Here is an 18,069-nt window from a genome sequence, read left to right as displayed (position 1 = left end):
TAGATCAGTTTCACCTCAGGGTTCCAAGAGAAATTGCAGATGAATTTTCTAAACTCTATAAATAATCTTTGAAAATCCTAGATGAAATGAAAGGTACCAGAAGGTTAAAGGTGGACAAATGTCATTCTGACTTCAAAAAGGGGAAAGTGGAATTTAAAAACAATACTGGAAAGCTTCTTATCAGTTCAGTTCCAAATAGATAATTCCATAAAGATATAAGTACTTGCAAATGGAAACTTTGATCCTAAGAAGGTGACTGGCATGTGAATAAGTTATGTCGTGGAAATATTTCTCCCATATCCCTCCCCTTTTTAAATATTGTAGTAAAATACATAACATGAAATCTACTCAATTAACATTTTTAAGTGTACAGTACAGTATTGTTAACTATATGCACATTGTTGTACATCAAATCTCTAGAACGTTTTCATTTTGAATGACTAAAATCTTATGTCTGTTGCACAGCAGCTTCTCATTTTTCTCTCCCCCAACACCCTACCCTCTACTCCTGCAACTACCATTGTACCTTTCGCTTACATCAATCAGCTTGACTTTAGATACCTCATGTAAATAGAATCCTGCACTGTTTGTTATCCAGTAGCAGAGTTATTCTTTTAACATATCCTCAAGGTTTGTCCATATTATAGCATATGACACTATTTCTTTTTTTAAATACTGAATAGTTTCTCATTGTCTGTATATACCCATTTTGTTTAGCCATTCATCTGTTGATGGACTTTTAAATTGTTTCTGCCTCTGGTCTATTTTGACTGTCTCTGGTCTATTTTGAATATTACACTGTAGTGAACCTTGGAGTGCAAATACCTCTTCAAGTTCCTGCTTCAAATTCTTTTGGTTAAATAACTCAGAAGTTTGTTAGGTCCTATAGTAGTTCTATTTTTAATTTTTTGAGGAACCTACATACTGTTTTCCATAATGGCTGTAATGAATTTGCAGTTTCACAAAAGTGTTCAAAGGTTCCAGTTTCTTCACATCTATTTTCATTTTGTTTTGTTTTGATTTTTGCACTGCTGGAGATTGAACCCTGGGTCTTGCAGATGCTCTACCATTGAGCTATACATCCCCAGCTCATTTTTTTTTTTTTAAAGAGAGAGAGAGAGAGAGAGAGAGAATTTTAGTATTCATTTTTTAGTTTTTGGCAGACACAACATCTTTGTTTGTATGTGGTGCTGAGGATCGAATCCGGGCCGCATGCATGCCAGGCGAGCGTGCTACCTCTTGAGCCACATCCCCAGCTCCTCCCCAGCTCATTGTGGTTTTGATTTGCATTTCCCTGATGATTGGTGATTTTGAGTACTTTTTCATATACCATTTCTATGTACCATATATATTTGTATATACATACACTATACTATCTGTTGGCATTTGTATGTCTTTGGGAAAATGCTATTCAAGCCCTTAATATTATTTATTTATATTTTATTATTGAGTTGTTAGAGTTCCTTACATACTTTATTAACTTCTTTTTACGGTAAATTTTGGTATATGATTTACCAAAATTTTCCTCCATTGTAGAGATTCTGTTTCACTCTGTTCTTTGTTTCCTTTGTTGCCGATAGGTATTTTAGATTATCTACTTCTCTTTTGTTGCCTATGCATTTGGGTCATAATTAAGAAATCTTTGCTTTATATCAGCATCACAAAGCTTCTTCTTTATGTTTTCTTCTAGGAGTTTCAGGTCTTATGTTTAAGTCTTTAATCTATTTTGATTTTGCTATATAGGATAAAGGTCAAATATCATTCTTTTTAAATTTTTATTTATTTTTTTAATGAGGTGCTAAGGATAGAACCCAGTGCTTCACATGTGCTAGGCTAGTACTCTGCCACTGAGCCACAACCACAGCCCCTTCAATATCATTCTTTCTGCATGTGGAAATAGTTTTCATAGTATCATAGATTGAATAGAATGTGTCCTGTATCCTTTGTCTTGACACTCTTATTAAATATTATTTCATCACATATAAGTGGTTTTATATGTGGGCTATTCTGTTTCTTTGGTCCATATGCCAGTTACCATACATATGTTTTGATTACTATCATTTTATCATAAGTTATGAAGACAGGAAATGTGAAGTCTTCAGCTTTCTCATTCTTCTCAAGATTGTTTTGGTTGTGTAGGGTCTTTTATGATTCCATATAAATTTTAGGATTTTTTTCTATTTCTGCCATTTTTGATATTGGGATTTTATTAGAATTTACACTGTATCGGTATAGGTTTGGGGGATATATAAATTGTGTCACTGTTAAGTCTTCTAGTACATGGACTTGGGATGGCGTTCTCATATTTCTTTAATTTCTTTCAGCAGTGTTTTGTAGTTTTCAGGGTACAGTTCTTTCACATCGTAGGTAAAGATTATATTCCTGAGTATCTTATTCTTTTTGATGGTATTATAAATTAATTTTTTTAAGTATCCTTTTGAGATTGTTGTGTATATCCTGGAAGTTTGCTAAATTCATTTATTTTAATAGGATTTTTCATGAAATCTGTAATGTTTTCTGTGTATAAGATTATGTCATTTATGAGGAGAAATTTATTTCTATCTTTCTGATTTGGATGCTTTTTTTCCTTTTTCTTGCCTATTACTTTAGCTAGCATTTCTGGTAGTGTGATGATTAGAAGTGACAAGAGTGGGCATATATTGAGTATGATGTAGCTGAGGACTTTGCATATATGACCTGTAATGTATTTCTTCTATTCCTAGTTTTTCATTTGTTTTTTTTTTAACCATGAAATCATGTTGAATTTTGTTAAGCATTTTCCTATATCTGTTGAAATAATTGTATTTCTTTTTTTTAAAGAGAAGATTTTTAAGATCTTTTTTAAAGATGTAATATTTGTACATCTTTATGAGGTACATTATGGTAATAATACATGTATATAATTTATAATAAATTAGGGTTAGAAGCAAATAATGATTTGTTTTAATCATCTGTTAATGTGCAATCACATCTATTAATATTCATATGTTGAACCATCCTTGGGTCATGGTGTATGAGTCTTTTAATGTGCTGTTGAATTCAGCTTTCTCCTATTTTGTTGAAGATATTTGTGTCTATATTAATCAAGGATATTAGTATATGGTTTTCTTGTATTTACTTTGTCTAGTTTTCATGCTGTAGTAATGCTGGCCTCATAAATTGAGTTTGAGGGTGTTCTGTTCTCTTCAATTTTAGGGGAAAATTTGAGTAGGATTATGATGAATTCTTCATTAATTAAGTCATAAAAATTAGTGTCTTAGTCACCTTTTCATCACTATGATCAAAGTATCTGACAAGAATGATATGGAAGAAAAGTTTATTTTGGACTCACAGTTTCAGAGGTTCAGTTGATGGTTCGTGGATTTTGTTGCTCTGGGCCCAAAGCAAGGTACAGCATCATGAAGTGACAGAGGAGAGCTGTTTGCTCATGATAGCTAGAAAGCACTGAGAGAAAGGAAAGTGCTTCAGGGAAGATCAACCCTTCCAGGGCATGCCCCCAGTGATCCACATCCTCCAGCCACACCTCACTCGCTTATACTTATGAACCAGTTAGCCCATTCAAGCGAAGATGAACTGATTAGGTTACAGCTCTCATACTCTATAATCATTTTACCTTTGAACATTTCTATATTAACGTTTCTGCAAAAGCTTTTGGTGGAAACCTCATATTCAAACCCTAAGAGTTAGAAATGAAAAATATATATATACATATATATATAAAATTTTTTGTGTGTGTATATTTATTTTTAGTTTTTTAGAGTAGTTAAGTGTTTGTTAATCTTGTTGGTTTTAAACCAACTCCTAGTTTCATTGAGGGGATTGGATTGAGGAGGCCTAAGGGAACATAGAAGAAAATATTTTAGGAAGAAGGGTATATCATGTGGAAATTCAAAGCAAGCAAAAGGTTACTTATTAAATAATTGAAAGTGTTTTTACTTCTAGTAGTAGGAAGATCTGATCCAATCCAATCCTTCCTACTTTTTTATTCAGTTCATGTTCATAGGCAATGGCATAGATATATGTTTTGGTTGGTTATAAATTCCTGGAGCAAGATTTATTGATGATTTAGAAGAAATCCAAGATTCTTAAAAACAAAGTACTATGTTTGAAGGAGTCAAAAAAATAGGATAGGCTTTGGAACAGGATAGTGCCTAGCTAGTAGTCAGTCTACAACTGAGGAACAAAGAGGCAGGGTTGGTATGTAAGGTTTATTAACCTCCTCTCTTTTTCTTCTCAAACCACTTGATTGCAGCTTTGAGTCAACAGTAAGAAAAAGTAAAAAGAAGGGACAGAGACCCAGAGAAGCATAGGGTGTAAGAAATTAGTTCTACTAATTTCTTATAGCAAAGAATTTATTGGAAGCACCTATGGATGAACTATGTTGGAAACGGTAAAAAAAAAAAAAAAATCAGTAAAAAAAAGATATTAATGAAGTGCATTCCTGAAGATGTTTTCATCTCTTTTTCCTGGGATTATTTTATGTTTACACTGGATTTTGCTTTTTTATATTTTCTTTTTTTTTAAAATTTATTTTTTAGTTTTAGGTGGACACAATATCTTTATTTTGTTTTTATATGGTGTTGAGAATCGAACCCAGTGCCCCACGCATGCTAGGCGAGCGTGCTACCACTTGAGCCACATCCCCAGCCCTATATTTTTCAATTCTGTAGAATTTTTCATATTTTACAAAAGATTCTGTATTAATTTAATTCCATGTCTTGGTTAAATGAAGTCATTTTATGTAAAATGTTAACATTCTTCTGCATTAGATTTTTTTATTTGTTTATCTGTTTATTTATTTCTGCAATACTGGGGATTGAATCCAGGGTCTTGCACAATCTAGGCAATTGCTCTGACATTGAACTACATCTTCAGACCTTTTATTTTCAGGCTGGCCTTGAACTTGGCCTTGAATTCTCCTACCTCAGTCTCCCATATTGTTGGGATTACAGGCACGTGTCACCACACTTAACTACATCTAGATTTATGTATGTGTTCTTTTGTTAACATTTGCCTTTTGGAGTCTAATTTTCAGGTTTTCAAATGTTATAAAAACTTGTTATGGCTTGTCATTACCATAGGTGTAGTTTTAGACTCTCCTCTTCCCTTACAAAAAAAGAAACAATAATTAGGATTTTTGTGAACAAAGTCTAGATAAATATATAAGTACATTAAAAATAATGCTTACATTTTCCAAAGTAAAATTAAATATTGCTTATGATTATAATTCACATGGAAAATAAAAGAAAAAAATAGGTTTCAAATTCACTAAGGATAAGCACTGATAGTATTTTGGCCCATTTTTCTACAGTCTTTTAAAATATTTTTTTAATTAATATTTAAGTATTTTACAGTATAAATATTTATTTCCCCTTAAAATTATTAAGTACATTTCCATCTGTCATTGGACAGTTTTTTGAAAACTTTTCTCATTGGATAATATGTGATTGTATTGTTTGGTTTGTCATTTTTCAGTATTATGAAAGCACTCTGTCTAGAGCTTTTTAAAAATGCTTTTAATATATGTTCAAATTATTTCCAATGGTTGTTTTAGCACAGTCTAGCCCAGATTGTTTATTTTATCCAAGTTCTGTCATAAATATGGAAGAGACTCCCTAGAAAGTTTGTATCAAACAATGATAATATGTATATAGTAGTCTTTCTGCTTATAGAAAGAGACCTTCATATATTTATAGTGTGGTTTCATATGCAACACAGTTAAGTTTGTGGATTTAGGAGTAAATAAACGGGAGAATGTGTAGAAAAGGAATTGTACACATTGTTTTAAGCTAGTTTTTCCCCAGCTTCTAGTGCATTTTAAACACAGTATGTATTATAAATATTTGATGGAGTAAAATTAGTGAAAAGCCTCAATAAAATATTTTTGTTTTCTTGAATTTGATTATTTACATTCAGTTATCCTTTTATTTATCTTGTTATGTCCCTCAAAGGACATTTAAGTCAACTTAATTATTAAATAATTTGAATACTCATTTCTAAGTCCCCTGGTTCTTTTTTTGAGCTTTATTTTCATCATTTTTGATATTGAAAGCTTTTATTTATGAGAAGTTGAGAGGTCCCTCTGGTGGAACATTTAGGAAATACATAGCATTATATTTTCATGAAACAACATGTTGGTTATGTTTAACTTTTCTGTAGAATGGTATAATGAATAATAGTAAAGTCCCTTTATTATTTTCAAAACCTGGTTATCCTTTGACACAATGATAGTTGTAAATATACCAAGTGTTACAAATATGCTAATAGACCAAGATTTTAGGGACTAGTTTGGGATGCTAATCACAGTTAATAAAATTGTGTATTCTGAGTACTAGGATTGGGGGAAATTTCATAATATAACTTATCAAGTGTAAGTTATTTTGGTACTCCCTATGTAATTTAACAATGGATAATATCAGACCTAGTTTATGAAGAAACTAAAGCTTAGAGGGGTTCATTAACTAAAATATGTAGCTAGTATGTAATTGAACTGGGAATAGAACCCCAAAGCATTTGCTCTTCTCTTTTACTATTCTGCCTCTTAGACAGATTTGGCATATAACCCCTAGCTCCAACTATTGAATGGACAAGGGACTTGATGCTGTTAAGAACTGTGAATGTATCATCTTTCATACATTTGACTCAATTGGGTTATGAAAGATGATATATTATGAGCTTTGTAATGTTTTGAACAACCAATAAAAAATGAAAAAAAATAAGAATTGTGAATGATCTAAAAAGGTAGAAATCAAAGTAAGTTCACATATAAAAATGGCATATTTCTCTTGTCCCTACTTAATGTTATACATAGTCTATAATGGAGACAGTGAGGATCTAATCCCAGGCTTTTTCTGTTCAAAAGACAATGGTTTTTCTCTTATTCCTGGAGGTGAAAGATCAAGTTCCCCTTGAATCATCAGTAGTTAAATCATATTCAGTATTGTGTTTTATAGTTTAAAGGATGGTATCCAATAGGTAGTATACATAATCTCAGAAATAACCAGAATGTTCACTAATTGGAAAGCCATAGAACTATTTTCACTTTGTAACTTACTCATGCAACTTATCTCATGAGGCTTTTTTTGCGGGGAAGGTGGATATTGGGGCTTGAACCCAGGGGTGCTTTGCCACCAAGCTAAAGTCCCTGGCCCTTTTATTTTTTATTTTGAGATAGGCTCTGAGATTGCTGAGATTGGTCTTAAATTTGTTATCCTCCTTGCTGGGATTATAGGCATGCACATACCATGCCTAGCCACATTGTTTTTATTTCTTGTAGTACTGCTGTCTGTGGCAGTTCCTTTTTCCTTCTTACTAAAGTTACGTTGCTTCATTTAATGAGCTGAGTCTTTTATATAAAGTAGTATTATTTTTTGTACTTTGAAACTGTATAATAAAAGCTTGAAGCATCTGACAACAATTTTTTAGAATACACTGTCCCATCCCCCACTCCTTTTTTTAATACTGGGGATTGAAACCAGGGGTACTTTATACTGAGCTACATCCCAAACCCTTTTTAAATTTTGAGACAAGATCTCATTTAGTTGCTTAGGGCCTCACTAAATTGCTGAGGTTGGCTTTGAACTTGGAATCCTCCTGCCTCAGCTTCCTGAGTTACTGAGATTACTAGTGTGTGCCACTGCACTCGCCTCACCAGTTATTTTGAAAATAAGGTACATTGGAAGTGGGGATCCTGGATGAGTATATGTGTATGTACGTGCATAATGTAATAAAATAAATAGATTTAAAACTTGGGAGAACATACTCTAAATTTATATGAAGCAGTAAATAGTGTGTTGACTGAGTTATTACTCATAAGTAAATAATAGTAAATAAAAGAAACTTTGTTATTTTTGTTATCCGTTTTTGGAAGATATTTGCTTTCTGATGCTGGAATGTATTTCAGAGGTTGACAAATTATGGTCCATGCACTAAAATCATCCTATTTTTGTATGGCTTGTGAGCTGTGGCTTTACTGTTCTTTGGAGGCAAGGTACTGGGAATTGGACTTGGGGGCACTTAACCACTGAGCCACATACCCAGCCCTATTTTGTATTTTATTTAGGAATAGTGTCTCACTGAGTTGCTTGTGTTTTGCTTTTACTGAGGCTGGCTTTGAATTTGCAATCCTCCTTTCTCAGCCTCTCAAGCCACTGGGATTATGGGTGTGTGCCACCGTACCTGGCTGGCTTTACTTTTTTTTTTTTTTTTTGTAGTTGGACACAGTACCTATTTTATATTAATTTACTTTTATGTGGTGCTGAGAATCCAACCCAGGGCCTCAGACATGCTAGGCGAGAGCACTCTACTGCTGAGTCACAACCCCAACCCCTGGCTTTACATTTTTAAAGGTTGCTTTATAGCTGGATGTGGTGGCACACACCTGTAATTCCAGCAACTCTGGAGGATTGAAAGTTTGAGGCCAGCCCTCAGCAGCTTACAGATACCCTCTCTGAAAATAAAAATTAAAAGGACCGGGGATTTAGCTCATTGATAGAGCACCCTGGTTTTTAATTCCCAGCACCAAAAAATAAAAAGAAAAATAAATAATGGTTGCTTTACAAAGAGGCATGTTTTTATCAACACAACTTAAATGTCTTATTTTCTAACCATTTACAGAAAAAAAGTAGTTGCATACTTTGCTGTATTATAGCTTTTTAAAGTGACCACATAAAATGAATAATAAAACAGTTTAAGTTCTTAAAATCCAAGTAGATACTATGTATGTTATAATAGTAGCATGAAGTATTTAGTTAGCATAAGCAAGGGAAAAAACCTCAAGTTTTATCAAGCAATTCTGTTTTATAGTGCTGTAGAACTCTGTATAGAATATTTGTAGAAATAACATAGTTAAGACCTAAATACTCCTTTGACTCTTTAAAGTTTTTAAATAATTGTCAATTGTTTTGTAAGAATATGTAACATACCATGGTTCCATTATATTCCAGATGATGGGGATATCGAGTATAGGGAAAAGAAAACAGGAAGTGGGGGAAAATAACAGTACTCTTTTCTTATTTACCCCTTGTATTTTTCTTTTTCTTTTTGTGGTGATGGGGGTTAAACACCAGGGCCTTGTGCATTGGAGGCAAGCACTCTACCAGCTGAGCTATATCCCCAGCCCCTACCCCTTGTTTTTTGTAACTTGAAGTTTACAAATATACCGGCTATTATAATAAACTCATTAATTAACAACTCCTATGATTTTAATAAGCTAAGTATGAGGAGGAACAGGAAGCAGAGAGAGAGAGCTCTGCTCACTGGAGATAAAATATAAACCCTAAAGGCTACTTCCCCCTTTTACTTATTTCAACCACATCCTACCTGCCTACAGTTACCACCCAGTTAATCCGTATCAGTGGATAATATAGCCCAGAACTCTCATAATGTAATCATTTCACATCTGAAGGTTCTTGCATTGTTTCACACATAAACTTTTAGGGGACTCATGTCATATCTAATACATGAGAGACATACTTTCTAGTAGACTACTTCACAAGCACAGGAAATTTTGACTGTCTTGCCTAGTGTTGTACTTCCAGTTTTTGATATGGTACCTGACAGATAGTGAGCCCTTAATACATATTTGTTGAGTGAAAAATATTTCAGGGATTTTTGTAACAGTACTATTTGAGATATATATATATATTTAAAATTCAGGCTGGTACTTAGTTCAGTGGTAGAACATTGCCTAGTGTGCAGGAAGTCCTGGTTTCTATACCCAAGAATGCAAAATAAATTTTTTTCAAAGAATATACTCTTAATGTTCATTAATAAGGAGTTGATTTATGTCTCGAGTAATAATACAATGGAGTAGAAAAACCTAGGGTTTTTCCATGTGTACTGATATTGACATAATACTTGGTTCCATGGAAAAAGCAAGTAGAAAAATAGTGCATATGTGATGCCAGTTTCAATATTTTGATTTAAAAAATACCCATTCATAGCAGATCTTAAACTTTTGGACTTTCCATAATTACTGAAGTCTTAATTGTCTATTTATGTGTGTGTGTGTTTACATTTACATTGTGGATAAATGTTTATAAATATATATTTTATACATTTATTATAATATGTTAGATATAAATACATACATATAGTTATGTTAGAATTAAAAATGAAATCATTTTATTCACTTAGAATAAAAATAATGATCCTGTTACATGTTGACATAATTTTGTGAGACATAATTTTATGAAAAATAATTCTATTTTCAAAAATTTAGTTTAATGAGAATAGTGGTATTGTTTTACATTTTGCAAATCTTTTTAATGTCTAGCTTAATAAAAGGCAGCTGGATTCTCTTCTGCTTTTGCATTCAGTCTGTTGTGTTGCTATTTTGTTGAAGTATATCAAGAAAATCCAGCCTTACATCAGTATGGAGTTAAAACAGGGGGAAATGTGTCTTTTCAGATAATTATAAATATTCTTTGGTAGTATAGCAAACCTCACAAGTAGTTTCTTAAAGGTGATTTTAATTTGGAGTCTCAAGCATATTAGTGAACATTTTGTACTGTGCCCAATAAAATCTTTTGAAGTGCTTTATACTTAAAAAAAAATACATTTATTTATTTAGTTGTAGGTGGGCACAATACCTTTATTGTATTTTTATGTGGTACTGAGGATTGACCCCAATGCCTCACATGTGCTAGACAAACACTCTACCACTGATCTACAACCTCAGCTTGTGCTTTGTACTTTGAATAAATCTTTTACCCATGTATGATTATATAATTTCAAGCACTGGTTATTTGAAAAATATAGGTATACTGAGTTGTTAGGACTTCCAGTTGTTGTCACATTTCATTGTACCATATCAAAAAGTCACATTTTTAATATCACACCAATCATCTTGGAAAGGTCACAAGTACTATAAAACCTGTTAAGGACACAGTGATCCATGCAAGTTTTTCTCAATTCTTTTCTCTTGGAAGCTTGAGTCCATTGTTTACACAGGGTTTTTGAGTTCATATGCTTAATGCATTCAGTTGTAAGAATAAAATAGCCACATCTGAACTGTTTGCTCTTTATTCATATGAAAATGGCATTTCATTAAAAATTAAGTCATTCTGATCACAATGACACTTAAAAACAAAACTATAAAAAGAACTCCCAAGTCTATAAATATAAAAGGAGAAAATATAGCAAAATATTAACAAGTTATATTGAATTAATGGGAAAATCATGATTTCTTTGTTTTTTTAAATTTTCTTTAATGAATAATACATTTTTGTTATGTTTGTTATATAGTTAAAAATGTTACATGGAGTGTTATTTATAGGACAGCTTATGTAGAGTCAGAGTCAAATGAATGTGGATTATTAAAAATAGCTATTTTCTCTTTTTTTCTTCTTAGGATTTAGGTCCTGAATATGAAGATATATTTAACACCTCATTGCAGTGGATTTTAGAAAATGGGAAAGATGTTGGAATAAGGTAGAGGAGTTGATTTCCACTTTGTTTTATAGTATAAGAAGTGATATTTTTTTTAACCTTAAACTCAACTCTAATCATTTTTAAATAGGTGTGTTGGTTATAGCCCTGAGGAAGAACTGAAAAACATAACTGATGTGCAGTTTTTACAATCTACAAGACCACAGATGTCTTTCTGGTGTCGTTTTCGACGTGCTTTTATTACTGTAACACACAGGTTATTGTTGTTATGCTTGGGTAAGTTGTTAGGATAAGAAGAGTGATATATTGCAGTTTAGAATTTTTGTGTGTGTCTGTATTTCACTAAATGCCAGAGCCAAGAATTTACTTGTCAATTTGGTGATAGATGTCATATAAATCACATCCAGAAGTGTTCACTAAATGAAGTAGAGGGCTTTTTATAATGTCATATCAGACTGAGGGCTCAGAAAACAGTAACAGAGAGAGGTAGGGATAAAACTTTTTCATAAGAATGTTACAGAAATAGTAAGTATATTTACTTTAGAAAATAGAAAATTTTTCTTTTTAAATAAAATATTGTAAATTAAGCTCATTGAAATTATTCTTCATTTAAACAGTATTGTTTATGAGATTTAAAATTTGTATTCAGATTATTATATTTTGTGATTGGTAATAGGAATTTAAGAGATTTTATTCCTTGCTTTTTCTTTTTCTTAGCCCTTTACAAATAATTCAGTTAAAGTAAGATTTAGCATGTTTAATGCTTTAATAAAACTGTTCAAGTACTTTAATGCTATAATTGGAAAATGTTTAAAAAGTTGCATTTTTTTTAAAAAAAGATAGAATTTAAATGATTAGTTATCAGTGTAATAGAAGATATTTTCTAGAGAAAACTCTGGAAAATGTTTAATATTAAATTTTTTCTGTGCACTTTTATTATGTGACCAATTCAATCCTCTGTCATAAAGGCTCTTTGCATTTTTTCATTAGTACAATTAAGATAATCATTGTAGAGACTATCTAATGTAATTAAATGCCATTGACCACAATTGTTAAATCGAAAAACATGTAAATATTGCAGGTGTAGTGATGGTTTGTGTTGTTCTGCGTTACATGAAATATCGCTGGACAAAAGAGGAGGAGGAATCAAGGCAGATGTATGATATGGTGGTAAAGATAATAGGTACAGTATTTGTAAAACCCCTATTTCTAGAACAATTATATGATAATATAACAATGTCAAGTGATTGATTCATTTTTGAAGTTTGATTTATTTTCAGATGTTTTGCGAAGTCATAATGAAGCTTGCCAGGAGAATAAGGATTTACAACCTTACATGCCTATTCCTCATGTGCGAGATTCCTTAATACAGCCTCATGACAGGTGTGTTCAAAGCATTTTGAGTTGAAGTAAATCAGAATATAGGTATCTTCTGTAGTCTTGGAAATTATATTGAGAATTGTGGCTCTTTCTTATCTAGACCTATTTTACTATGCACACTTTTTACAAATATTTTATACTCTTCTTTCTTTCTAAATTCTTTTGTTATCCCCCTGATTTTCAATCAGACGTAAGATGACTAGATTTCTAAACTTTTCTTATTCCTGTACATTTTTGATTCTTTGTTGTCACTTTCCATCTTATCTCCTTTCATTTCATTTTATTAAAGAAACAGGAATATGTACAAACCATAGTTAATCTCACCATTGTGTACATCCACAAGAAATTAATTTAAAAAATAGCTATGGGTAAATGGCAGAAAGATCAATTGAGGGAAGGGAACAGGGAGGGGAGGGAAGAGTAAGGAGAGGTACTGGGGTCTGAATTACAACAAGATATATTTCATGCTTTTATAATTATGTCAAAATGGATTCTACTGTCATGTATAACTAAAAACCAATAAGGAGTAAATTTGTAGGAAAAAAAAAACCCAGAAATAATCTCTGGTGTTTTACTAATATTTTAAAATACCTATTTTATTATTAATTTAGTTTTTAAAATAAAAACTAAAAAAAAAAAATGACTTTTGAAAATAAAAAGGTGATGCTATATATAAAGCATCATTCGTAACCTAATAGCACATTATAATCACCAGTGGAGGTTTTAGATTAAAAAAGAAGAAGAAAAAAAACTACATGCTCATTTATCACCTCTTTGGACTGAAATTCAGTAAATCTGAAGTGGGGTACAGGCACCTACTATCTACTTTTAAACAAACTCTGAGTAGTGATAAGAACAGCCAGACTTCATAATAGCCATACTTCAATTACTAATATTTCAAAAAGATGACAAGCCAAGATAAATTTGTAAATTTGTCATTTTGTTCATGTAATAGAAAAAAAATGAAGAAAGTCTGGGATAGAGCCATTGACTTCCTTGCTGCTAATGAGTCTAGAGTTCGCACGGAAACACGAAGAATAGGTGGTGCAGATTTTCTAGTTTGGCGGTGGATCCAGCCTTCTGCATCCTGTGATAAAATATTAGTGATACCTTCTAAAGTATGGCAAGGTCAAGGTATGTACTTTAAACAAAAAAGTATAAAATTGATTTTCTTATAATTTTTCAAAACTATAATATGTGTTTAAGTTGAAACCATACAATTCAAAGGTGCATGAAAACTTGTTATGAATCCTTACACATTTTTTTGCTTGCTAATGCAAACACAAATGATTTGTTTTACTGTAATAAAGGCAAGCATTTCTTTGATCTTGCTCTTTTCACTTAACAAGCAATATAGTATCATAGATCTAGTTGCATTCTTTTCATCTAATTTCTCTATGTAAATAAGACACATAATTTATAAGTATGACATAAACATACATACCTTACATATTTTATGTATATAAGTGGAAACATAACCTTTTAAACTATTCTTTCTTCTAGTTTTTGCTTGTCTCCCTCTTCTTTCTTGTTAATACATCTCTACTTCTATATTTCCCCTGCCACCTATTTTTTTGTAGATATCTTTTCATAGTTTTCGTATTGTCTGCTTAGTTTCAAAAACAGTCACGTAAGCATACAGGAGGTGTTTTTTTTTTGTTTAAGACTGGCTGCCTTATATACCCAAACCTCTTGCATACAGTAAAGCAGAAAATTATATATAAGAAAATTGTGAATGCTAAATTCACAATTGTAAATTCTTTTTTCTACAAAAGCATATTTATCAATGTTTGATAAACAGTATTCTTAGAAAAGGTAAGTACCCTGTTTTGAAACTACAGGAAGAAAACCCAGTCCCCCCTTTTTTCTCTAATTTTCACTTTCAAAATACTTGAATAAAAGCTTCTTTAATCATGGTATGAAAGTGATGCTTTGGTGTTACCGAAAATTAAAATAACAAACTGTTTCTTTTTAAAAGATTCATGCAGAAGGGCCCTAAGTAATTGAAAACAAAGAATTACTTACTTTACTCAGTCTCTTACCAGTGTTTGACAATTGAGCACTCTTTGAAACTTTTATCTTTGAACTTAGGAGATGCCGTCCCCCACCCCCCCCTTAGTTTTTCCTCTTATCAGACCTCTTCTGCAACCCCCCCCCCCAATCTTTCTCATTTCCTACACTTTTAGACATTGGAGTTTTTAAAGACCATCTTCTCATTCTATCTTAACTTTTTTTTTTGGTAGTGCTGAGAATTGAATCCCCCAGGGTCTTGTACATTCGAGGCAAGCACTCTACCAACTGAGCTATATCCCCAGTCCTTTATCTTCACTCCTTAAATAATCTCAGCTGTGACTAAGTCTGCTGTTCTGGTTTTCAGATTATATTGAGGTTTATACTAATCTTATTTTTTAGGAGATGGGAATCACAAATTGAATGTGAATATTGAACTGAATATTTTTAGTCTAGTTATTAGTAACATTCCTCATATTTTCAGCTATAAACCTGGGACTCATTCTTAATCTCCCCCTAACCCCCTTTGTTCAGTCTTTTAACTAGCAAGTCATATCTGTTCCCTAATATATCCTGATTCCATCTATTTTCCATCTGCACTGTTTGCCTGTCTTACCCACATCACTGTCATTTCCTTCCTAGACAACAATGGCCTTCTTAACCGGTCTCTTAGTATTCGTTTTTGCATTTGCCTGATTGATTCCTCATATAACAAACTATTTTTTTAATTACAATTTTAAAGGATTGATGCTGTCCTATTGTTCCACTGCTTAAGATACTTGAATGGCTATTATTTCTGTGTCAATGTTGAAGTACTTGAGTGTGGCCTAGGTGTTCCTGAATAATCTGACATCTACCTCTCCAAGTTTATCTTTTAAAATTTTCCACTTTGCCACGTTAACTGCCTTTGGTTATTTGAATATATCAGGCTCCTTGTCACAAAGCCTGTGTAAAAGCTATCTTTTCTTCTTGAGATGTCCTTATACTTATCTTTACCCTGTTAATTTTTATTTATTCTTTAGTGCTCAACATGAATTTCAATTCCTTGGGGAAATCTTATCTGATATTCCCAAATGAGGTGAAGTTATTTTTTTTTTACAGCTTTTTGTGCTCTATTGTCTTAGGATGTATCACAGTTATGTCTTGGATGACACTGTTTATCATCTATGTTTCCCACTGCACTGTAAACTCTGTGACAGCAAGGACTCTGTTAATTCACTGTAACATCTAACATGGGTCTGGTTCATAGTATAACTATGTAATGAATATTTTTGAATTAAATGATGAAAATGTTCAACAAAATGAAACAATGGCCAATAGTAAAACAAATTTATTTTTTATAGCATTTCATTTAGATAGAAGAAATTCACCGCCAAATAGTTTGACACCGTGTTTAAAGATTCGAAATATGTTTGATCCAGTTATGTAAGTATTACGATTACATGTAATTTTAATGGCAATGTTTGGCTAAAAAATGCATGGCGTTCTTTTTTTTTTTTTGGTGTCAAAAAAAAAACGGTTGGAGAAGGTTGGAGATTAAGGAGTGTGGAAGCACTGAAATTAACGATTAAATCCAACGTCCTCCGCAAGGCCAGACCTCATCTTGCTACCGCCGAAAGTTGCATGGCATTCTTATAATTCTGTGTCTATAATTGAAAAATCTGTTTCCTTCTGAATTCCTAACTATAGAAATTTTAATGCTTTTCTTTTTTGTTAAATTCCCAGCAAAGGATTAACCAGGAAATAGTTGTATAGAGATTTGTAAAACATTTCTAAATCTTTGTATTTATTGTGAAGCCTTGACACACAAGGACAAACAACATCCTTTATTAAATGTACAATTCATTTTATAGACGACTGACAACATTTTTTGTTTCAGTAGGTTTATGTGTGTGTGTGTGTTTAGTTTTTATCTATACACTTACACATACATATATGAGCCTCTTTAATGAAATTTCCAGTGTTCAATTATAAAAATATTTCCTACAAAGTTGTATATACCTTCCTTTCTTTAGGGCCTATATTTCCTTGCAATGTAATATTTGAAGAACTTTTTTGACTACGATTATAGCAATAAACACATCCAGAGAATAGCAGAGTCAAAAGTTGCTGCCTTAGAATTTATAATATTTTACATATTAAGCCACAAGAATTTTTAGAATTAGCTTTCTGGAGGTTAGTTGTTCAACAGTTTGACAGATTAAATTGCTTTTAAAATTCTAATGGTAGAATCTGCATTACATATAAAATACTCCAGATCCAATCTAATAATTCATTTATTTAAAAAATTATTGATGAGATTTCAAATACATGACAGCAAAATGGAAATGTTGGAAAGTACTGTCAGTCTATACATGAATGTATGTATATGCATCCTCTGTTTTGCATATATATAAACAGTAGTAGTGTGGTAATACCTCTGTAGGAACTCTGACCTCATGCCTTAGTAATGAGGAGGTCAATGCCAGCCCTGTACTTCATTACCTAAAATGAAGATTTATGATTTAAAGTGAAGTTACTTTTCTTCTGTCTCACAAGTAAGACAAAAGTGCATTACTGTAGCAAGAGATCTTAAAGTTCTCATTATAATAAGGAAGCTATGTAAAATGTTTGTCCTGTATCACTCTTCCATTATTTTGGAAAAGAGTAGCTCAATATAGTATTTACTAAGACTTTTCTTAAATTAAAGAACTCAAAAATGTCATTAAAAATAAAGAAAATGATATTCAACTTTTGCACTTTTAATGAGTTAACATTAGAAAGAAAAAAGAAACAACTTGCAAGTGCATGGGATTTTAAGTATAAAAATGACTCATTTGTATTGTTGTGATTGAAATAATGAGATTTTTAGTTGAGTAGGAATATAGTTGTTAATTTTTGGTTTTACTAATTTTTAGGGAAATAGGGGATCAGTGGCATCTGGCAATTCAAGAAGCAATTTTAGAAAAATGCAGTGACAATGATGGCATTGTTCACATTGCAGTAGACAAAAATTCACGTGAGGTAACGTAGCTTCAAGTATTGAATTTTATGTTTTGGATTTGTTGCTGTTTAACTAAAACATTTCTTTCTTTTTTTGTTTTTTAATATCATAGGGTTGTGTATATGTTAAATGTCTGTCTCCAGAATATGCTGGAAAGGCTTTTAAAGCATTACATGGCTCTTGGTTTGATGGTAAGAAATTCGTGTATTACAAAAATTTTGAAAAGATGATTAAACTATACGAGATTTTAAATTGAAGTATTTTAGGTTACCATTTTTTAAGTAATAATTTTAAATTATTTTGTG

At 31.9% G+C, this 18,069-nt stretch overlaps 1 protein-coding gene across 1 annotated transcript in view; it reads left to right on the top strand.

The window, feature by feature from the left end:
- Positions 1-18,069, top strand: part of Lemd3 (LEM domain containing 3) — a 68,048-nt gene that overhangs the window by 47,718 nt on the left and 2,261 nt on the right. The window contains exons 5-12 of the mRNA XM_005328699.5: positions 11,354-11,433; positions 11,522-11,667; positions 12,473-12,574; positions 12,672-12,774; positions 13,727-13,905; positions 16,125-16,206; positions 17,679-17,784; positions 17,877-17,955. Coding sequence (XP_005328756.2) covers positions 11,354-11,433; positions 11,522-11,667; positions 12,473-12,574; positions 12,672-12,774; positions 13,727-13,905; positions 16,125-16,206; positions 17,679-17,784; positions 17,877-17,955 — 877 coding nt within the window. The remainder of the gene's footprint in view (positions 1-11,353; positions 11,434-11,521; positions 11,668-12,472; positions 12,575-12,671; positions 12,775-13,726; positions 13,906-16,124; positions 16,207-17,678; positions 17,785-17,876; positions 17,956-18,069) is intronic.

Source organism: Ictidomys tridecemlineatus, chromosome 6 (assembly GCF_052094955.1).
Source record: "Ictidomys tridecemlineatus isolate mIctTri1 chromosome 6, mIctTri1.hap1, whole genome shotgun sequence".
NCBI classification, from domain to species: domain Eukaryota; kingdom Metazoa; phylum Chordata; class Mammalia; order Rodentia; family Sciuridae; genus Ictidomys; species Ictidomys tridecemlineatus.
Note: the sequence above shows the minus strand (reverse complement) of the source record. Positions and strands in the feature narration are given on the sequence as shown.